The 24,575-nt window shown below is 39.8% G+C and overlaps 1 protein-coding gene across 1 annotated transcript in view; it reads right to left on the bottom strand.

Annotated features, from left to right (window-relative positions):
• Positions 1-7,911: 7,911 nt before the first annotated feature.
• LOC128689695 (hemolymph clottable protein-like) overlaps positions 7,912-24,575 on the bottom strand; it is a 55,339-nt gene continuing 38,675 nt past the window's right edge. Inside the window, exons 30-37 of the mRNA XM_070087560.1 lie at positions 20,759-20,908; positions 20,465-20,595; positions 18,823-19,006; positions 13,442-13,639; positions 12,872-12,997; positions 10,515-10,761; positions 9,948-10,072; positions 7,912-9,393 (exon numbers count right to left, since the gene is read on the bottom strand). Of these exons, the coding sequence (XP_069943661.1) occupies positions 9,256-9,393; positions 9,948-10,072; positions 10,515-10,761; positions 12,872-12,997; positions 13,442-13,639; positions 18,823-19,006; positions 20,465-20,595; positions 20,759-20,908 (1,299 nt within the window). The 3' untranslated portion in view covers positions 7,912-9,255. The remainder of the gene's footprint in view (positions 9,394-9,947; positions 10,073-10,514; positions 10,762-12,871; positions 12,998-13,441; positions 13,640-18,822; positions 19,007-20,464; positions 20,596-20,758; positions 20,909-24,575) is intronic.

Genomic DNA, 24,575 nt, shown 5'->3' with positions numbered 1-24,575 from the left:
GTATACATATCTGAAGTATACACAGTGAGAGGTGTACACCTCTCACTGTGTATACTTGTGAGAACTGTTAGAATTGAGTGACGTCCCACAGCCGAGAGACTGCGACGGAATTCATTGCTTAGGTTTCGAACTAATGAATTCCGACTAGGGAGATGTGAGAGTGCACGTCTCGCACTCAGCAGACGGAGTATGAAGCCTGCACTCGTCTTACGCTGAATCGCCCACATAGGCTTAGCGCATGACATGAATTATTTTGATTTGTTCATGAGCATTGCACCGAGAGAGAGAGATTTTAAAAAAAATCTGGTGAAACAAAAACACACTGGTTGAAAATATGATTACTGTAACGGGTTACGTCTGATGACCCGTGTCAGGAGGCACTCTACTGTTTCCTGACGAAGATATATTACCACCAAGACAAGCTTCTAGCGGACATCGTCTCGCATAAGAGTGAGCTTTATTCTTATACGAAATAATGACCACTAAAGGTTGGTCTTGGTATTTGGTTCGTCAGGAAATAACATAGTGTCACCTGCCGCTGTGCGTTATCGTACCAACGCAGATTTATTGCTAATATTTTGCTCGTCAGTGGTAAAAAAATAAATCACTTTGCGAGTCTTTACTTCTTTATTTTTTAGTTTGGCCTTAAGATCACAAGATCACTGTAAACAATTTTATTTTACAAAGAGTGGCCCGTAGCCCTCTTCGATGCTGAAAGTTATCCGATTTACAGTGATTGGTTGGGTTGTTAGGTTTAAAGCTTTTCGGCTGTACGTAGGTCATTAAGGCTGCATTTTATTTATACAATACCAAACAAAAATACGGAGATATACATTTTGTGTGTATGCATATTGTATACAAAGACACATATATGAACTTTTATAACTCATTGCAGCGAGAAAGTTTTCCTGGAAGGTATGAGGTGTGAGAGATTGATATTCCACTATTTACATTAACGGGGAAGCGTGAAATCCGTAAGCGTAATACATAGCCTGTGGTTTGGGAGGCAGTCGCGTTTTATCAAAGTGGAGGGTAGCTCCAATTCATTGGATCAAAATCCATTAACCAGTCTCAAGGTCTATGATGGGTGAAGGCTACGGCGAGGACTTGCCTTGACGTCACTAGGTCACGTGGTAAGCCATGTTTTTTCAAGGATTTACGCACGAGGAAAATTTGTTCAAGGTTGTTTTGTATCTGTATAACAGATTCCTCCAGGCAAATCCTGCCTTGCAAGAAAGGTGCGTTGATGCTGCTGAAGGGTTCTTTACCCAAGGAAAGGGAACTAGCCTCCCATTTCCTGAATCAGATTTGATTACCTTAGATTTCCCATTCGTTGAATGATCCTTACAAGGATTGGCGTTACTCCGTTATATAGTAATAAAAAATAATAATAATAGTGCTGCTATTTCTACTACTACTACTGATAATAATAATAATAATAATAATAATAATAATAATAATAATAATAATAATAATAATAATAATAATAATAATAGTAATAATAATAATAATAAGCATAATAATAATAATAATAATTTCTTGGATATATGGTCATAGTAACGATCACCGAAGCTGGGCTAGGAGCAGAAACTCGAATCCTGCAAAAACATACAGGTGAGTACATATACTCTAGGTGAGCACGCACACTTACACACACACACACACACACCTACATACATACACACACACGCACACACCTGGACAGACTGGACACCTGGACACCTGGTCCAGCAATTGGCTTCTCGAATTTAACCCCGCCAAATGCAAAGTAATGAAGATAGGGGAAGGGCACAGAAGACCGCAGAGTATAGGCTAGGTTTCCAAAGACTGTAAACCTCGCTCAAGGAGAAAGATCTTGGGGTGAGTATAACACAGAGCATGTCTCCGGAAGCACACATCAACCAGATAACTGTTGCAGCATATGGGCGCCTGGCAAACCTGAGAACAGCGTTCCGATACCTTAGTAAGGAATCGTTCAAGACAGTGTGCACCGTGTACGTCAGGCCCATACTGGAGTATGCAGCACCTGTTTGAAACCAGCACTTGATCAAGCACGTTAAGAAATTAGAGAAAGTGCAAAGGTTTGCGACAAGGTTAGTTCCAGAGCTAAGGGGAATGTCCTATGAAGGAAGGTTAAGGGAAATCGGCCTGACGACCCTGGAGGACAGGAGGGTCAGGGGAGACATGATAACGACATATAAAATACTGCGCGGAATAGACAAGGTGGACAAAGACAGGATGTTCCAGGGAGGGGACACAGAAACAAGAGGTCACAATTGGAAGTTGAAGACTCAGATGAGTCAAAGGGATGTTAGGAAGTATTTCTTCAGTCATAGAGCTGTCAGGCAGTGGAATAGCCTAGAAAGTGACGTAGTGGAGGCGGGAACCATACATAGTTTTAAGACGAGGTTTGATAAAGCTCGTGGAGCAGGGAGAGAGAGGACCCAGTAGCAACCAGTGAAGAGGCGGGGCCAGGAGCTAAGTCTCGACCCCTGCATCCACAAATAGGTGAGTACACACACACACACACACACACACACACACACACACACACACACACACACACACACACACATACGCACACACACACCAAAGGCAGAAGAGAACTTCATACCCAGAAGAAGATAAGGATAAAAAGAAAAAAAAAGAAAAAAGGAGAGCTGGCGGTTCAACCAAAGATTCAGAGAGAAAAACACAGTACAAGTGTATGAGAAAACTATAAAGAGTGAAGGAGAAAGGAGAAGAGAGGAGGCGAAAGAGCCAGAAACGAAATTACAGAGAGAAAGGAGTTAAGTGACTGCTTGAGAATATTTATATGGCAGCAAGAGCGTAATGTGTTTCTCAGTGACAACATAATAAAAACGTCAGTAAAAGGCCAGGTGTTGTAACAGTTATCATGCTAATTTTCATCTTTAACCCTGAAATTTAATAACTCCTACCCTATGCCACCTCTGTGTTGTTTGACTCATATGGGTTTACCACTTTTCTTTTTTAAAATACTACTACTACTACTACTAATAATAGTAATAATACTTTCGTTTTTCTTTTAAGGTCACCTCTGCCTCGGTGGGAGACGGTCGGTACGTTAAAAATATAATAATAATAGTAACAATATACATATTTTGGCTTTATCGTCCACTTTAACTTCCAAACTACCAATCTGATGATTGTTCTCTTAGTTTTAAAGCTTATCCACAGCAAGAGGGTTATTAGAGTTGCATATAGTGCATACATCAGGAAAACTTTACTTCGTAAAGTACTTTACTACGTAAACTTCGTATAGTAAGAATTATAGCAAATTCTCGGTGTATATTTGATAAAATATGCATCCCTGTGTGTATATACGATAGTACATATTCATTATTGTATATATTCTACAGAAAATATACAATAATTTCAGTTAGCTATCCAATTACCCAGCCATCCAGCCACCCAGTCAAGCAGCCACCCAGTCAAGCAGCCACCCAGCCAAGCAGCCAAGCAGCCACCCAGCCAAGCAGCCACCCAGCCAAGCAGCCAAGCAGCCATCCAGCCACCCAGCCAAGCAGCCATCCAGCCAAGCAGCCATCTAGCCAAGTAGCCACCCAGCCAAGCAGCCATCCAGCCACCCAGCCAAGCAGCCATCCAGCCAAGCAGCCACCCAGCCAAGCAGCCATCCAGCCACCCAGCCAAGCAGCCACCCAGCCAAGCAGCCATCCAGCCACCCAGCCAACGACTCAACAGTAAGTTGTCGTAACAGTACAACAACGGGCTACACTGATACTGTCACCATTTAACAGAGATTTTCACCAGCAAAGTACATTAGCGATCTAAGCGCACATGGATACACAAAATGTACAAGCAAACTGTTCTTATTTTTTTCCTCATGTAACATAAAAGTGGCTGAGATTTCTAATTGCAAAGATATCGTAGTTTATGTCTAACATTTGCAAGTGAAGGGAAACTTTTTGTAGAGCATCTGTCTCTCTCTCTTGCTCGCTCGTTCTCTCTCACTCGCTCTCTCTCTCTCTCTCTCACTCTCTCATTCACCCCCTGTAACAGTAACAAGGGTTCCCGGAGTCAAAGTTCCTCACCAAGGCTAACAGCTGTCACAGTGAACAGTGAATAGGCGAAGATCCACTGACCACACCCAAACATTATCAAGAGTCCAAATATACAACATACTGCTTTGTTTTTTGGTCTTACCCCTTGTGGGCCCTTATCTCTCCTGCAGTGCTCCTCTTTCTTGGCCTTTGATTCCAATACTACTACTGCTATTACCACTATTTCCTTTCCTTCTACCTTTGTCCCCCTACACTTTTGCTTCCCTTCACTACTCCCCCCCCCCCCTTTCTATTCTTGTCCCACGAACCACTCTCTCTACACTGTCATTGCTACTTCTACCTCCACTACCTGCCTTCCAACTAGCCCTGCTACTCCACTCACCTATCCCCTCAAGGAAGGTTCCTTGATGTTGGTGAGGGGCTCTTGATTTAGGGAATTGGATCTGTGCTCCAGTTCCCCGAATTAAGCCTGAATGCCTTCCACATCCCCCCCCAGGCGCTGTATAATCCTCCGGGTTTAGCGCTTCCCCTTGATTATAATAATAATAATAATCCACTCACCTATCTTGTTCTATCCCTGCCAGCTGGCCTATATATTACTGGCTCCATCTCTCTTCTTTTTCTTTTTTTAGAAATGGTTACAATAATGACCATAATTTTTGAGGGGTGGATCTATAAGCTAGTGGAAGGCCTCGGTCAGATGACCAAAAGCTCCAACGCTGGGTCATCTAAGACTCACGTCAGGAGACACTTGCCCTGTTTCCTGCGAAACCTTACCTAACTTCTCTTTTCTGTTAGTGTGATTTTGTAAATATTCCAAGTCGGAACGAAACGTCGTTGTAAGCTCCTCTCTCCTATGTAAGGGGTTATTTGTGTATTCACTAATTTTTTTTTATTTACATTAGGCTTCACGGGAAGGTCCAGGCAGTCTCTGCTACCTGACAGGTGTCCATAGGTTCGAACTTATAGACATACATCTGTAAATAGTAAATGCTGCAGCCATTGGAATTAAAAAAAAATGATGAACAGATGTGACACCACGAGCATAGCTCTGCTACTGTAGCTATAAATAGGCAATTACTAATAGGTAATCACACACTAGGGGTGATATGATAAGAACATACAAAATACTGAGAATAATTAATAGAGTGGACAGGGGACAGATTATTTGAGACACTGGAAACAAGAATATGAGGGCACAACTGAAATTTGAAAACACAGAAGAGTCACAGAGATGTTAGGAAGTATTTTTTCAGTCCTGTAGTAGTCAGGCGGTGGAACGACCTGGAAAACGAAGTGGTTGAGGCAGTATATAGACATAACTTTAATAAGAGTTTCGAGAAGGCTCTCGAAGCCAGGAGAGAATGATGCTATTAACGATCACCGAAGAAGTGGGGCTAGGAGCAGAGGCTAGACTCCTGCAACCACAAATAGGTGAGTACATATCGGCGAGTACAAATACACACACAGTGCAAAGATTTGCAGCAAGACTAGTCCCGGAGCTAAGGGGCATGTCCAACGAGGAGAGGTTAAGAGAAATCAACCTGACGACACTGAAGGACAGAAGGATAGGGGACAGACGATAACGACATATAAAATACTGAGAGGAATTGAAAAAGATGGATAGGGATAGGATGTTTCAGAGACGGGACACAGCAACAAGGGGACACAACTAAAAGTTGAAGACACAGATGAGTCAAAGAGCTTTTAGGAAGTATTTCTTCAGTCATGAAGTTGTCAGTAAGTGGAACAATCTGGAGAGTGATGCAGTGCAGGTTGGATCCATACATAGCTTTAAGAAGAGATACGATAAAGTTCATGGAGCAGGGAGAGAGTAGACCTAGTAGCGACAAGCGAAGAGGCGGGGCCAGGAGCTGTGAATCGACTCTTGCAACCACAAATAGGTGAATGCAAATAGGTGAGTGCACAGACACACAGAACAGAGATGGGACACAGAAACAAGGGGTCACAATTGGAAACTGAAGACTCAGATGAGTCAAAGGGATGCAGTCGAGGCAGGAACCATACATAGCTTTAAGACGAGATAAAGCTCATGGAGCAGGGAGAGAAAGGGCCTATTAGCGACCAGTGAAGAGGCGGCCCCAGGAGCTATGAATCGACCCCTGCAACCACAAATAGGTGAGTACACACACATCCCAAGAGGAAGAAAACTTCATATCCGGAAGAAAAGAAGGAAAAGAAAACTAGGGCTGGTGGTTCAACGAAAGATTGAGAGAGAGAAACACAGTACAAGGGTGTGAGAAAACTAGAAAGAGTGAAGAACAAATGAAAAGAGAGAAGTTAGAAGAAGAGCAAGAAATTACAGAGAAAGAAGCTAAGTAACTGCTTGAGAATAATAATATGGCAGCACCACTGAATTCTGAACCGTATTGTGTTTCTCAGTGAAATCAGAAGAAAGACGTCAGTAAAAGACCAGGTATTGTAACAGTTTTGATACTAATTTTAAATCTTCACTAACCTTCAAATTTATTACCTCCTGCTCTAATAACTGAGGTGTATGACCCATATGAGTTTACCATTATTCTTTTTTAATATAATAATAATAGTAATAATAACATGCTGTGAAAATGTTTATGTAAACGAATATTCTGAGCACCAAGTTGGTTTTGCTTCTCCACAGAGGCAAGTTTAACAAATAATTCAATGTTGAAAATGTTGTTAAATTTATTCTCGGAGTATTTTGTATTTGAATGTTTCTGGTTGATGGTATGGAAATTCTCTTGCTGCTTCACTCCAGCACTGTGGCTGCATTGACTGATCTCATCTGTCTAGACCAACGATTCTTAAATGGGATGGGGAAAGCCTTACCCCCGTAGGGAGGGCTTGAGTAATTTCCAGGGAAGGGGGGCGCAAGCCCAGAACAAAAAATAGGGAATGGCTTTAACATGTTTTTGTATGTTTGAGACACTTATGCAGCATATGGGAATCTTTATTCAGGAAACGTTTCGCCGTGGCGAAACGTTTCCTGAATAAAGATTCCCATATGCTGCATAAGTGTCTCAATCTTCAACTTGTCGGTTTTTCAAACCATTCATCACACATGTTTTTGTATGTCCTCATTTGGATTTTCATGGGGGGATGGAGGGAGGGTGGTGTCTCTCTCACCGCGGATAGTTCAAAAGATGTGAGACTCTGCTAAAAGTGACAAAATTTAGGTAAACCTCATATTTTAAAGGACGCTGAGCTGTGCTCTCTGTGACACGTGTCTACGTACTGGTGGATCTGGTAGCTCACAGTGTCATAAATTTCACTAAATGTGTTCTTATTTTATATGTTGTCACTCACGAAATCGCAATAACACGACTGTAAACAAACCACGGCACGGGTGGGGCTTGAACCCATACTTACTGGCCTGAAGTATCACAACTCACTCGACATGGTTTCAAACCCTACCCAAAACGTGGTTTATATGTTGTGTATCTGCAGTTTGCTCCCTAAACAGACTCTTTTCAAATGGCTGATTTCTCAAATTTCCTATTTAAATGAAGAGAGAGGACTTTTTGATAATTTTTACATTTATAATTTTTTTCATGAAGGAAAGAGGGGGAGGGGGGGGGCGGTGCGTGGAGATGAGGACCAATTGCTATGGTGGGTGAGACACAAATAGGTTAAGAACCACAGATTTAAACATTAGTACTCATGACTGGACAGTAGTACTGAGAAGTTAGGGCATCTGATTGTATCGAGTCCTTTGCATGTGCTCATACGAGCTCACTCTCTCTCCAGTATCTAAAAAAAAGTCATACCACAGACGGGGATAGAACCAGCGATCAGAGAGTCACAGTATCTCTTTAAAATTTATGTAGGGATACGTGTTCAGTAAAAATACCTGAGTTTATTCCTTTTATTATTAAGAAAAAGAGCTATTCAGTAGTGAAGTTAATGTGTGAATAAGGAGAAAAAAAATTAAGTAGTTTTTTACCTGTTAAAAGTTTCTTAATAGATAATAACTTTATAGTTTATGATGACCACAGTCAAAGAAATAACTATGATACCCACAAAGAACGATTACAAAGAAAATGGGAAGAAGAAACGGAGAATAAGTGAAAACTGAACTTCCATTTCATAATAATAATAATAATAATAATAATAATAATAATAATAATAATAATAATAATAATAATAATAATAATAATAATAATAATAAAATAATTATAAAAATAATAATAATAATAATAATAATAATAATAATAATAATAATAAAATAATAATACAAATAATAAGAATAATAACATCTATTTCTAAAAGTAGGTGTACAAGGTACACAGACCAAGCTGACTTCAATGATATACTACTACAAAGAAAGCTGCTTGTTATCCAGAGCATTTCATAAGAATATAAGGATGAACACTGAGCAGGTCTGTTGGCCCATACTAGGCAGGTCTTTCAGAATCCATTCCATTAACAGAATATTTGCCCATCCCAATTTTCAGTGCTACCCAAGCAATAAGCTCTGATAATTCTATTTACTCATGTGCAAGTCCCACTCAAATCCAATCCCTCTCATCCAAATCCAAGTGGGCAAATTAGGTCAATTTTGTCCCGGGATGCGACCCACACTAATCGGCTAATACCCAGGTACCCATTATTACTGGTGGGTGAATAGGTACAACGGGTGTAAGGAAACACTCCCAATGTTTCAACCCTCGCCGGGAATCGAACCTGGACACTCACCGTGTGAAGCGAGAGCTCTTGTCACCAAGCCACATTAAAATACAGAGAAGTTTCTTGCTTAAGCATCAAATGCATAACTCACAAAAGAAAGGAAAAGCGAAAGAAATAAGAGGACATTAAATAATTATAACTCTTAAAACAAATATGAGATGGAATGAACCAATTAGGTAGTACATAAGTTCCCGTGTGATGCAAGATCCTTGAGACTCAAGCTGAGACACGCGGAGAAGCAGAATGTGTGACGTAAAAGGTGAGTGAATGGATGGGTGGGTTGGTGACACTCGTTCATTGTCATGATTGAGAAAATATACCTATTAAGAGGCACAATTCAATAATAACGTGGGTATTATGTCACTCTAGGGCATGCAGATGGCCGAGTAGGTTAGCGGAATCACGAAGGTCTAATAGATGGCATCCATAAGTTGTCACTGGGGAACGCAGGAGGCGAAGTGTGTGACCAGCGTGTATCACTTGAGGCACGCAGAAGGCGGAGGCGGAGAAGGTGGTGACGTGCTTATCACTGAGGCACGCAGGAGGCGGGGTAGGTGGTAAGCAGGGTGTGTGGGTGGCACTCCCTGGTGAGGTTTCTTCCCTGACTTTGCTGACAATAATCTCCAGTATGGGTAGATACAAGTTTCTTACAGTCGTAGTTAATCTGGAGAAATCAAAAAGTGGATATAATAAAATGGCTTCATTCTGCATTCCAGATGTTTATAGAAAATATTCAGTATTAGATACATAAAAAAAAATTATAGTGCTCCTATTGCAGAATCAAGAATTGTTCTACTACCACTACTGTTAATAATAATAATAATAATAATAATAATAATAATAATAATAATAATAATAATAATAATAATAATAATATAAATATTATTAAGTTATTAGTATCTAGTAACTTCATTCTTATTAATGTCACATTAGCTGTATGCTCATACTGTATTTGATAAAAAAAATAATATCTAAATATTACAATGATATTTATATTCATCCTTCCATTCTTTATGCCTATTTTGCTACATTTCTTGTTAAAATATACTGTACATTACAGTATGTACTGGACGGTATAAAACCAGTACGAAAAAAATCATTGTTGTTGTGTAACAAAGAGTTTTAGTAATTGGAACTACCCTTCCCTTCCTTGGATTAAACCTTATTACCTTCTATTTCCTCATGTCTACTTGACCTCCACGAGTCAACAGTACTTACATGTTTGCTGATGTCCCTCGTTTTCCTGCAGTTAGGTTTGCAAGATGGAGTTGGCTCAATGGCGTTACATACGAGGTTTCCGACGGTGCGCTCCTTGTACTCCCATTCCGTGCAGTCATACACAACTGCAATGTAAGAAGACAGTAGTTTTTCTTCCACGTTAGAGGAATTCGCAAGTTACGTGTGAAAGTTTTAATAAGCGATATATTTTCGTATGATATTTAAGCATCATGATGCTCCACTTTACCGTTGCTTCTCTATGTTTAGGACCGTATCACACAAAATAGATAATACCTACAGATGAACAAATTACATATGTGCAACTTTTGGAATCTATTATAAATTTGAGTTTAGCTCACTATGATTTTTTTTTCAATCACTGGAAAGGAAAACTTCCTGAGGAGCGAAGATATCTTCAAAGTGTCTCCAAATGTTGCACATGTTTTTAATATTCACATGTTCAACATCAATGATTTGTTTAAAAAATCTGTACATGAACTCTTTCTGAACTAATGTATAGATGTAAATCATTGTTAGAACAATGGTGCTCGAGACTGACAGACTTACCATTGGAATGAGACACTGCGGTGGGGATGTAGTCCTCACGAGGACATGCCTCCTGGTACTGCGTTACACCTCGCTTCTTTGATCGTAGACTAAAGAGGGAGCAGCCTTCACCATAAGTGGTCCAGGACAGAGCAAAGAGACTCGGGTTGGTGAAGATGCAGCCAGTGGGTCCCACCAGGTCGTGTCTCTTCTCCCCGTCCATTCTGCCACATAGACCATTGATGTTCCCTATTAACTCGTTTGGTTTCTGCAAAATACACCATTTGCTAATCCCTTAATTCAGAACAATACTAATTCTTGCTTGACAAATTCACTTTTGTTATCAAATACCACTTTAATGAGCAACTTCAAGGCAGTAAGAAAAAACTGCAGTATCATAATTAATTAAAAGATAAAAAAATCTTTATGTTGGTTCGAGCCTCAAAGAGCCCCCCCCCCCAAAAAAAAAATGCAGACGGGTGAACGACCCAAATGAATTCAGCGCTTTAAATGAATTAAACAAACATCAGGGAAGACCCTTCAAGGGACTGTCATGACATTAGTGAAGGAGTCTTGATTCAAGAAATTGAAGGATCCCCTACCTTCGAATCAAAACTAATTATCGTAACCAATTCTGTTCCTAAGGCAAAGCATAATCCTTGCAGGTGCAGGTTTATTGTTTCCTCATTAATAAAATGATGAAATCATTCAACCTAAGAGCTAAAATAAAAGAGCTGACTATTTTGACTTCATCAGAGGAAGAAAAAGCTACAGAGTTATCAGGATGAAAAGAGAAAAAAGTCTAACAGAATTTATTTTACTTTTCACAAGAGACAGAAGGAATAAAATTGAATGGAAATATATTTCACTGTACACTACGCTACTTATTTTTAAGTCCCTTATGCTTAGGAATTAGAAAAGCAGACACTTTCATAATTTCTCACACTGATACATAATAATTAGCTACTAGAAATTACTACCAAGACCTGAGAAACTTATCCTGCTGCTGGACCGCTGTTATAGACTGATGCAATGGTCGGAGAAGTGGCAGATGCAGTTTAATATAGACAAATACAAAGTTCTAAACATTGGACAAGAAAATAGCCATGCCACATGTAAACTAAATATTGTAGATCTTAATATTACTGATTGCAAAAAGGATTTGGGAGTCCTAGTTATCAGTAATCTAAAACCAAGACAACAGTGCATAAGTGTTCACAATAAAGCAAACAAAATCCTTGGTTTGATATCAAGAAGCATAAATAATAGGAGTCCTCAGGTTGTTCTTCAATTCTATATATCTTTGGTTAGGCCTCATTAAGATTATGTTGCACAGTTCTGGTCAACATATTGCAGAATGGATATTAATGCACTGGAAAATGTACAAAGGAGGATAACAAAGTTGATCCCATGTATCAGAGATCTTCCCTATGAGGATAGACTGAGGGCCCTGAATCTGTACTCTCAAGAAATGCGTAGAATTAGGGGGTGATATGACTGAGGTGTATAAATGGAAAACATGAATAAATAAATAGCGTGAAACAAACTCCCGAGTACCGTCATAGACGCTAAGACGCTGTGTAGTTTTAAAAGTAGGTTAGATAAATACATGAGTGGGTGTGGGTGGGTGTGAGTTGGATCTGATTAGCTTGTGCCAATATGTCTGATGCTGTGACCTTTCCATAAGTGCATGTGACCTTACCTGACTAGGTGGGTCATTGGTTTAAGTCGGGAGGTGACTTGACCTGCCTCGCATGGGCCAGTAGGAGTGTTCCAGTGTTCCTTCTTTATTAGGTTCATACGTTCTTATTCTGGCAAGAGTAGTCTCGGGAACTTGTTTATAACACAAATACTAGAATTGGCGGCTGGTATTATTATAGACACCAACTTTAGAAAGAAACAGTATAGAAGAAACACCACGTTACATTCACATGACAAACTTCACTACTTCACTGTTTTGCACTGTTTATCACAAACAGAGGAAGCCTCATCTTCAGTGAGGAAAGTAAAATTAAATGATAAAAGGGTGTTTTACAGAATCTGAAGAAAATTAGTATTCCTTGGAAGAGTTCAGAACATGGGTGGAATCATTCTTATCAAATGATAGCAGTCATTGCTCGACCTGGAGATTCTTTGCACTCCCATAAGCCAGATACCGGAGAAAATAGTGGGGTTGATAGATCCTAGGTGTCAATGGGGATACATTCATAAAAATACTGCATCAAGTACATGAAAGAGTATGGCAGTTCAAACTATCGACATTATAAATTCAGACATTTCCTCGATGGTACAGAGCCATCATTTCTTGCAGCTAAACATAACTACTCTTCTAGTATAATTACCTATAAAAATGTTTTGTATAGTCATTAAACACTTACCCCAATTGTAAGCTTCTCAGAGATTATGATCAAAAATCCAAGGCGCTTGAAAATGATCAGACTGCCCGTCTCTTGCTGAATGAAATTAACAAACTTGTCTTCTTTCTTGAATTCCTCACCGTTCACCTGTTGATAAAAGCAGAAACTATTTATACTTATTTTCTTACAGCAACTACACTGCTCTATCTCATGAAGTAAATATTTCTGGTCACACAAATCTTCATTAATAATGCTTCCTTCAAATTATTATTGTTAAAGCTAGACGCAGCAGACATGTCGTGCTTGATATTAATATATAGTTTTAAAGTTATACAGAGAATGAGGAGTGAAAAAAGTTATAATGCAGAGTATGGAGAAGTTGTCGAGATGGAACTGCCATTTAGAAAGATCGGTTGATTCAGAAGGTACATAAATCTGGGGATGATGGAAGGTGCAGGACATACCAGGATGCATAATTTTGATATCCAACTTACATTAATTACAAAATTTTTGAAAGAATGCAGCAGAGATTTTTTTCAAACTGAACCTTCTAGCAGGATGAACTAATAGAGTACTGCAAAATGGACGTACCAGCAGTAAGGATTTGGTGATATCATAGTTATATCCAGCCCAGGGCCACAGAACCCGAACTTCCCACTCTTCTGTAAAGCGAACTGAGATAACATAATCATAGGACTGTGTCTCTTCTGCTCCTGAATGACTCAGGACAGCGGTTACCCAACAGCTGTCAGCCTGATATGGGAAACTCACACCGTCATACGTCCTCACCTGAAACAATAAAAAATGTACATACTATTATGATATCGGTCTAAATAAATAAATAAATAAATAAATAAATAAATATATATATAAATATATATACATATATATATATATATATATATATATATATATATATATATATATATATATATATATATATATATATATATATATATATCTATATATATATATATATATATATATATATATATATATATATATATATATATATATATATATATATATATATATATATATATATATATAGGTAGTAAGTTGGTAGACAGCAACCACCCAGGGAAGTACTCCCGTCCTACCAGATGACTGTGGAACAGAAACCTGTAACTGTTTTACATGATGGTAGGATTACTGGTGTCTTTTTCTCTCTCATAAACATGCTAGATAACAGGGATATCTTGCTACTCATACTTACATTTGGTCACACTTCACAGACACGCACATGCATATATAGTACATACATACATCTAGGTTTTTCTCCTTTTTCTAAATAGCTCTTGTTCTTCTTTATTCCTTCTATTGTCCATGGGGAAGTGGGAAAGAATCTTTCCTCCGTAAGCCATGCGTGTCGTATGAGGCGACTAAAATGCCGGGAGCAATGGGCTAGTAACCCCTTCTCTTGTAAACATTTACTAAAAAAGAGAAGAAGAAAAACTTTATAAAACTGGGATGCTTGAATGTGCGTGGATGTAGTACGGATGACAAGAAACAGATGATTACTGAATGAAAAGAAGTTGGATGTCCTGGCCCTAAGCGAAGCAAAGCTGAAGGGGGCAGGGGAGTTTCGGTGGGGGGAAATAAATGGGATTAAATCTGGAGTATCTGACAGAGTTAGAGCTAAGGAAGGGGTAGCGATAATGTTGAAGGATCAGTTATGGAAGGAGAAAAGAGAATATAAATGTGTAAATTTAAGGATTAGGTGGATTAAAGTAAAGGTTGGATGCGAAAAGTGAGTCATAATAAGCGTGTATGCACCTGGAGAAGAGAGGAATGTAGAGGAGAGAGAGAGATTTTGGGAGATGTTACGTGAATGTATAGGAGCCTTTGAACCAAGTAAGAGAGTAATTGTAGTAGGGGACCTGATTGCTAAAGTAGGAGAAACTTTTAGAGAGGGTGTGGTAGGTAAGTTTGGGGTGCCAGGTGTAAATGATAATGGGAGCCCTTTGATTGAACTTTGTATAGAAAGGGGTTTAGTTATAGGTAATACATATTTTAAGAAAAAGAGGATAAATAAGTATACAAGATATGATGTAGGGCGAAATGACAGTAGTTTGTTGGATTATGTATTGGTAGATAAAAGACTGTTGAGTAGACTTCAGGATGTACATGTTTATAGAGGGGTCACAGATATATCAGATCACTTTCTAGTTGTAGCTACACTGAGAGTAAAAGGTAGATGGGATACAAGGAGAATAGAAGCATCAGGGAAGAGAGAAGTGAAGGTTTATAAACTAAAAGAGGAGGCAGTTAGGGTAAGATATAAACAGCTATTGGAGGATAGATGGGCTAATGAGAGCATAGGCAATGGGGTCGAAGAGGCATGGGGTAGGTTTAAAAATGTAGTGTTAGAGTGTTCAGCAGAAGTTTGTGGTTACAGGAAAGTGGGTGCGGGAGGGAAGAAGAGCGATTGGTGGAATGATGATGTAAAGAGAGTAGTAAGGGATAAAAAGTTAGCATAGGAGAAGTTTTTACAAAGTAGAAGTGATGCAAGGAGGGAAGAGTATATGGAGAAAAAGAGAGGTTAAGAGAGTGGTGAAGCAATGTAAAAAGAGAGCAAATGAGAGAGTGGGTGAGATGTTATTAACAAATTTTGTTGAAAATAAGAAAAAGTTTTGGAGTGAGATTAGCAAGTTAAGGAAGCCTAGAGAACAAATGGATTTGTCAGTTAAAATAGGAGAGGAGAGTTATTAAATGGAGAGTTAGAGGTACTGGGAAGATGGAGGGAATATTTTGAGGAATTGTTAAATGTTTATGAAGATAGGGAAGCTGTGATTTCGTGTATAGGGCAAGGAGGAATAACATCTTGTAGGAGTGAGGAAGAGCCAGTTGTGAGTGTGGGGGAAGTTCGTGAGGCAGTAGGTAAAATGAAAGTGGGTAAGGCAGCTGGGATTGATGGGATAAAGATAGAAATGTTAAAAGCAGGTGGGGATATAGTTTTGGAGTGGTTGGTGCAATTATTTAATAAATGTATGGAAGAGAGTAAGGTACCTAGGGATTGGCAGAGAGCATGCATAGTTCCTTTGTATAAAGGCAAATGGAACAAAAGAGAGTGCAAAAATTATAGGGGAATAAGTCTGTTGAGTATACCTGGTAAAGTGTATGGTAGAGTTATTATTGAAAGAATTAAGAGTAAGACGGAGAATAGGATAGTAGATGAACAAGGAGGCTTTAGGAAAGGCAGGGGGTGTGTGGACCAGGTGTTTACAGTGAAACATATAAGTGAACAGTATTTAGATAAGGCTAAAGAGGTTTTTGTGGCATTTATGGATTTGGAAAAGGGTGGATAGGGGGGCAATGTGGCCCATGTTGCAGGTGTATGGTATAAGAGGTAGGTTACTGAAAGCTGTGAAGAGTTTTTAAGAGGATAGTGAGGCTCAAGTTAGAGTATGTAGGAAAGAGGGAGATTATTTCCCAGTAAAAGTAGGCCTTAGACAAGGATGTGTGATGTCACAGTGGTTGCTTAATATATTTATAGATGGGGTTGTAAGAGAAGTAAATGCGAGGGTCTTGGCAAGAGGCGTGGAGTTAAAAGATAAAGAATCACACATAAAGTGGGAGTTGTCACAGTTGCTTTTTGCTGATGACACTGTGGTCTTGGGAGATTCTGAAGAGAAGTTGCAGAGGTTGGTGGATGAATTTGGTAGGGTATGTAAAAGAAGAAAATTAACAGTGAATACAGGAAAGAATAAGGTTATGAGGATAACAAAAAGATTAGGTGATGAAAGATTGGATATCAGACTGGAGGGAGAGAGTATGGAGGAGCTGAATGTATTCAGATATTTGGGAGTGGACGTGTCAGCGGATGGGTCTATGAAAGATGAGGTGAATCATAGAATTGATGAGGGGAAAAGGGTGAGCGGTGCACTTAGGAGTCTGGAGACAAAGAACTTTGTCCTTGGAGGCAAAGAGGGGAATGTATGAGAGTATAGTTTTACCAATGCTCTTATATGGGTGTGAAGCATGGGTGATGAATGTTGCAGCGAGGAGAAGGCTGGAGGCAGTGGAGATGTCATGTCTGAGGGCAATGTGTGGTGTGAATATAATGCAGAGAATTCGTAGTTTGGAAGTTAGGAGGAGGTGTGGGATTGCCAAAACAGTTGTCCAGAGGGCTGAGGAAGGGTTGTTGAGGTGGTTCGGACATGTAGAGAGAATGGAGCAAAACAGAATGACTTCAAGAGTGTATCAGTCTGTAGTGGAAGGAAGGTGGGGTAGGGGTCGACCTAGGAAAGGTTGGAGGGATAGGGTAAAGGAGATTTTGTGTGCGAGGGGCTTGGACTTCCAGCAGGCATGTGTTAGCGTATTTGATAGGAGTGAATGGAGACAAATGGTTTTTAATACTTGACGTGCTGTTGGAGTGTGAGCAAAGTAACATTTATGAAGGGATTCAGGGAAACCGGCAGGCCGAACTTGAGTCCTGGAGATGGGAAGTACAGTGCCTGCACTCTGAAGGAGAGGTGTTAACGTTGCAATTTAAAAACTGTAGTGTAAAGCACCCTTCTGGCAAGACAGTGATGGAGTGAATGATGGTGAAAGTTTTTCTTTTTCGGGCCACCCTGCCTTGGTGGGAATCGGCCAGTGTGTTAATAAAAAAAAATAAAAATAAGTATATATATATATATATATATATATATATATATATATATATATATATATATATATATATACACAAACACAGATCTCTGGCTGAAGGAGGCTCGAACCTACGAAACTTGGAACAAGGTACACAGTGCTTTACCAATCTACCCACACTGGACCAATACCTTCGAGTCCAGCTTGTGCTAGACTTTGATCCAAGGCAGCCAGCTTTCAGGGAGAAGGCTTACAACTTTCTATCTCATCCCTTGAATGCATCAGCCTTACTAGAGATTTTAACAATGCAAGGAATTCGCAAAAGCAGGCGAAATATACACAAACACTGATAGCTGGCTGAAGGGGAAGCTAACCTATAAACCTTGGAACAAGGTACACAGTACTGTACCAATCTACCCACACTGGACCAATACCTTGGAGTCTAGCTTGTGCTAGACTTTGATCCAAGGCAGCCAGCTTTCAGGGAGAAGGCTTACAGCTTTTCATCTCATCCCCTGCATGCATCAGCCTTACTAGAGATATTAACAATGCAAGGAATTCGCAAGAGCAGGCGAAATATACACAAACACTGATCTCTGGCTGAAGGAGACTCGAACCTATGAACCTTGAAACAAGGTACGCAGTGCTTTACCAATCTACCCACACTGGACCAATACCTTGGAGTCCAGCTTGCGCTAGACTTTGATCCAAAGCAGCCAGCTTTCAGGGAGAAGGCTTACAGCTTTTCATCTCATCTCCTGCATGCATCAGCCTTACTAGAGATATTAACAATGCAAGGAATTAATATCTAGTAAGGCTGATGCATACAGGGGATGAGATGAAAAGCTGTAAGCCTTCTCCCTGAAAGCTGACTGCCGTGGATCAAAGTCTAGCGCAAGCTGGACTCCAAGGTATTGGTCCAGTGTGGGTAGATTGGTAAAGCACTGTGTACCTTGTTCCAAGGTTCGTATTTTCGAGTCTCCTTCAGCCAGAGATCAGTGTTTGTGTATATTTCGCCTGCTCTTGCGAATTCCTTGCATGCATACATACATACATACACACACACACACACACACACACACCCACACACACACACACACACACTTTGCCAAAAAACGTATAAAATATATTTAAATAAAGGTGTTTTTGTTGTCTGGTATAGTATTCAAAATTAATTTCAATGCTTCGTTAACGAAGAAATGTGAGTATATTTGTTATGACTGCACTGTAAAACCATAAGATATAAAATAACTATCCATAATTCAGTGCTAGAGTTAATGTTTATAACAATAAATTGAATATTTTCATATAACTGGCTTAGCCAGAATACTGTTAAAACACAGAGAAAAAAAAACAGTTTTAACTTCATTAAATGTTCTCACCTTTGTTGTTTCAATACTGCATTTGTAAGACGTTCGTCCTTGGATGTATTTGTAGGTGAAAGTTTTATAAATCTGTGCTGGGCCAAGGAATTCCTCGATTACTGCAGGGAGTTTCAGGTCATGGGTGACTGCCACAAGATGTGGTCTAACGTCTCTTATTGTCCAGCGGTTAGTGTCCAAGGTCCTGCAAGAGTATTACTAAAAACTATTGATCCTTCCAGATGTTTACACTTTAGAAGAGTCTCTTTGTAGACACTTGTGTAAAAACTCGATCCAAGGGATGAAATGTTATTTATTTGCAGTACTTTTTTGCTGCCTCAGTTGACCATTTATCGCACCTTAATGACACAATTTTTGTTTCTAAATATTTCCTCTAAAGACATTGAAAAAACATCTTTTATTCTCTAAGAAAAAATTTTCATCCCAAACTACTGAACTAACAATGTCATTTAATAAACATCTTGATCATTTAGTTGAGGCAAATAGTACAATGAAGTTTTTGTTAATAATTTTCTGTTAAGAATTGCGAACAATATACTTTACACATTTGAGCACTCCTCCATACTTCTACCTGTTACTTATTATCGTTGATATACGAGCGCCAATGTTCATTTATATGCCGAATAGATAACACTTGCGATTTTGGCTGAAAATAGCAATGCTCTTCTTGCCGAATAAGGCAAGCGAAAATTTTTGTATGCAATAATTTGGGAAAAATCATTCTGAATCTAACGATAAAAATATATTTCATTGTGTCTGTTTATTATTAAATTATTTTATACATATATAAAGTACATTTAGCTGGATTAGGCTAAATTAAATTGGACTTGTTATAATAAGGATAGGTAAGTTTTCTAAGGTTCTTTTGGTACAAAATTATTAATTTTTACAGTAACATAAATTAAAAAAATATATATATTTAAATGAATAAGAGAAATTTTTTAGAAAGGACTTAATTTTAAATGAGTTCTTGCCAACTGACCAGTTTTACTTATTCAGCACAATAAACACACACACACACACACACACACACACACACACACGTTCTCTACAATATCTCAGTTTTAAAAGAATTCAAGTTCAGATAACAATTTTTTTTTTAGAAAACCTAGATTTCCATTCCTTAGAAATAACAGTAATTTAAGTAAAGTGCCAAATTAAAATATTTATTTGCAGATATAAGAGAAGAGCTAAGCTCGTGGTGTCATGATTTCAGTATTTAATTTACAGTTTTTAAATTGTCATTTGATGCAGCCTGTGCTGTCTCCATCATCCCACCAACTGTATGGTCACTGGTGTCCCCGCTAGAAATACTAATAATTCTTCCTTTTAAATTCCTATCAACTCTGTATTTTTCTGGGATAAGGTAGGAATATGTCTTATCTAATATTTTTCCCCCTTTTATGTGAAAGAACATGACTCAGGCCATATGATATCAGTCCTGCCATTTACATTTATCAGTAACAGTACAGGTCCCAGTGAAGAACTTTAGAACAGCACTCGTCAAACACTTCCATCACAATGCCGCTTCTTCCTAGAGTTTAGGATGTTCTAGGATTTAAACCTTCAGTGTCTTTTATGTAAGTATATTTGTCCAAACTAAAAAGTAAATTGGTATATTCATAGCTACCAAGTAACTTACTTAGTAGCATCGATCTCCCTGGTGTGCTCGGGGTTGGTGGCGGTGTGGTCGTAGGAAACAAGTGGGAAGAGAATACCCTCAAAGAAGTCATTCAAGTGATTACTTAGGTTCCTCAGGACCAATGGGTAGTCCTGTGTCAGAAGAGAAACATATAAGGTAAAGGATAATATATATATACAAGGAACTGAGATTAATTATTATCATATTCAAGGTGTGCAGGTCATGTGATATTCGAAGTGAGTGTTAACTGAAAACAATCAATTTGTAAATAAATCATACACAGGTGTTCTATACCTCTGTCCATTGTGCTTTGAAGTGGGCACGGTCATAGAGAGACGAGGTGATGATGTCAATTAACCTAAGATGAGAGGTGTCAGGGTCGCATTCCTTGGCCAGTTCCTCCTTCAAGTGATTTATGACTGCCTCGCTCGCGTCCAAGTAACCCTGAATGATGATAGAGGTAAGATATAGGTTAAAATATTAATAATAGACATTGAGGGCTACACAGACTCTAAACACACACACACACACACACACACACACACACACAGGAGAAAGGGACTACATAATAGGTACACTTCAGTCTGGGGAGCACAAGGTGGTCATTGCAGTGATGTATAAGCCACCACAGAACTGCAGGAGGCCAAGAGAGGAATATGAAGAGAGCAACAGAGCAATGGTAGACACACTTGCTGAGGTGGCAAGAAGAGCTCACTCCAGCAGAGCAAAGTTGCTGGTTATGGGGGATTTCAACCACAGGGAGATTGACTGGGAAAACTTGGAGCCACATGGGGGTCCCTAAACATGGAGAGCCAAGATTTTGGATGTGATGCTGGAAAACCTCATGCACCAACATGTTAAGGACACTACCAGAGTGAGAGGGGAGGATGAACCAGCAAGATTGGACCTTGTGTTCACCCTGGGCAATTCAGACATTGAGGACATCACATATGAGAGTCCCCTAGGAGCTAGTGACCACGTGGTTCTGTGCTTTGAATACACAGTAGAGTTGCAAGTGGAGAGAGTAACAGGAGTTGAATGGGAAAAGCCAGATTCTAAAAGAGGGGACTACATAGGGTTGAGGAACTTCCTGCAGGAGGTTCCATGGGACAGAGAACTGGCAGGAAAGCCAGTAAATGAAATGATGGAATATGTAACAACAAAATGCAAGGAGGCAGTGGAAAGGTTTATTCCCAAGGGCAACAGAAACAATGGGAAAACCAGAACGAGCCCCTGGTTTACCCGACGGTGTAAGGAGGCAAAAACAAAATGCAATAGAGAATGGAAAAAGTACAGAAGGTAGAGAACACATGAAAATAGGGAGATCAGTCGCAGAGCCAAGAACGAGTATACACAGGTAAGGAGGGAGGCCCAGCGACAGTATGAAAATAACATAGCATCGAAATTCAAGACTGACCCGAAACTGTTGTATAGCCACATCAGGAGGAAGACAACAGCCAAAGACCAGGTGATCAGACTGAGGACCGAAGGTGGAGAACTCACAAGAAATGATCAGGAGGTATGTGAGGAGCTAAACAGGAGATTTAAGGAAGTTTTTACAGTAGAGACAGGAAGGGCTCTGGGAAGACAGCACAGAAGGGAACATCAAGAGGGTATATACCAACAAGTGTTGGATGACATACGAACAACCGAGGAGGAGGTGCAGAAGCTGCTAAGTGACCTTGATACCCCAAAGGCAATGGAACCGGACAACATCTCCCCGTGGGTCCTTAGAGAAGGAGCAGAGATGCTGTGCGTGCACCTAACCACAATCTTCAACACATCCCTTGAAACTGGGCAACTACCTGAGAAATGGAAGACAGCAAATGTAGTTCCCATATTTAAGAAAGGAAACAGAAATGAGGCACTAAACTACAGACCTGTGTCTCTGACATGTATTGTGTGCAAAGTCATGGAGAACATTATCAGGAGGAGAGTGGTGGAACACCTGGAACAGAACAAGATTATAAATGAAAACCAGCATAGGTTCCTGGAAGGCAAATCCTGTGTCACAAACCTTCTGGAGTTTTATGACAAGGTAACAGAAGTAAGACATGAGAGAGAGGGGTGGGTTGATTGCATTTTCCTAGACTGCAGGAAGGCCTTTGACACAGTTCCGCACAAGAGATTAGTGCAGAAGCTGGAGGATCAGGCGCATGTAACAGGGAGGGCACTGCAATGGATCAGGGATTACCTGACAGGGAGGCAACAACGAGTCATGGTACATGAAGAGGTATCACAGTGGGCGCCTGTGATGAGCGGGGTCCCACAGGGGTCAGTTCTAGAACCAGTGCTATTTTTGATATATGCGAACGGCATGATGGAAGGAATAGACTCTGAAGTGTCCCTATTCGCAGATGATGTGAAGCTGATGAGAAGAATTAAATCGGATGAGGATGAGGCAGGACTGCAAAGAGACCTGCACAGGCTGGACATGTGGTTCAGAAACTGGTTTCTCGAATTCAACCCTGCGAAATGCAAAGTCATGAAGATTTGGGAAGGGGAAAGAAGACCGCAGACAGAGTATAGGCTAGGTGGACAAAGACTACAGACCTCACTCAGGGAGAAAGACCTTGGGGTGACCATAACACTGAGCACATCACCGGAGGCACACATCAACCAAATAACTGCTGCAGCATACAGGCTCCTGGCAAACCTGAGAAGAGCGTTCCGATACCTTAATAAGGAATCGTTCAAGACACTGTACACTGTGTATGTTAGGCCCATACTGGAGTATGCAGCACCAGTCTGGAGTTTACCTGGAGTTTACCTGGAGAGAGTTCCGGGGGTCAACGCCCCCACGGCCCGGTCTGTGACCAGGCCTCCTGTTGGATCAGGGCCTGATCAACCAAGCTGTTACTGCTGGCTGCACGCAAACCAACGTCTGGAACCCACACCTGGTCAAGCACGTCAAGAAGTTAGAGAAAGTACAAAGGTTTGCAACAAGGCTAGTCCCAGAGCTCTGGGGAATGTCGTATGAGGAAAGGTTGAGGGAAATCGGACTGGCGACACTGGAGGACAGAAGGGTCAGGGGAGACATGATAACGACATACAAGATACTGTGGGGAATAGACAAGGTGGACAGAGATAGGATGTTCCAGAGAGAGGACACAGAAACAAGGGGTCACAACTGGAAGCTGAAGACTCAGACGAGTCACAGGGATGTTAGGAAGTATTTCTTCAGTCATAGAGTCGTCAGGAAGTGGAATAGCCTAGCAAGTGAAGTAGTGGAGGCAGGAACCATACATAGTTTTAAGAAGAGGTATGACAAAGCTCTGGAAGCAGAGAGGGAGAGGACCTAGTAGCGATCAGTGAAGAGGCGGGGACAGGAGCTGAGTCGCAACCCCTGCAACCACAATTACGAGAGTACACACACACACACACACACATAGTTATCACCAGAAGATTACATAAATGCAATTTGCTAGAAGATTCAAATGTCATTCTGCCTACCTGTAAAATAACCTTCATACATGTTGATGACAACATGTAGCAGCATCAGTGACTCGCAAAATTGTAATAAAGCGAATCTAGGACTGGTTTGTCGTGGGTTTGAACCCCACCTGTTCTGCGAGACTTAGAATTAATCAAAATGCAAGTTACATTTAAGTTACAGCTCTAATAAAATTATCGTCCAAAAAACAGAAAAAAACATGCATTATATTTAAATAAAATTTAAGCCATTATTTCACCAGAATATATATGGAAGCCGCAATGGATGGCTTTGCAGCTTGTTTGTTTACCTGTTGGTTACAGTTATGAGAATACATCGTATTGTAGGTTTTCTGTAAATTTTAAATTTGAATTAAGGGTAATAATGAATTCAAATTTAAAATTTACAGAAAACCTACAAATAACTGTTCCTATGTCCACTATTATTCCTCGCATCAAGATAGAGTCAAACTGTCTGTTTTCTCATCAATGTTTATGAGAGCTTTACGAATTTGTAGTCCTGAGTTCATAGATGAGGAAATATCCAAAATTTATGAAATAGGTAATGATTTAAAATACCCAAGAAATGTAATTAATAAATCTTTTAAAGTTGCTAGAAATACTTTTTACAATCCAAAAAGGGACAACCAGCCTTATTCAACTAAAAATATGTTGGTTC

Source organism: Cherax quadricarinatus, chromosome 22, assembly GCF_038502225.1.
Source record: "Cherax quadricarinatus isolate ZL_2023a chromosome 22, ASM3850222v1, whole genome shotgun sequence".
Lineage (NCBI taxonomy): Eukaryota > Metazoa > Arthropoda > Malacostraca > Decapoda > Parastacidae > Cherax > Cherax quadricarinatus.
The sequence above is the reverse complement of the archived record's forward strand: the minus strand, read 5'-3'. Positions and strand labels throughout refer to the sequence as shown.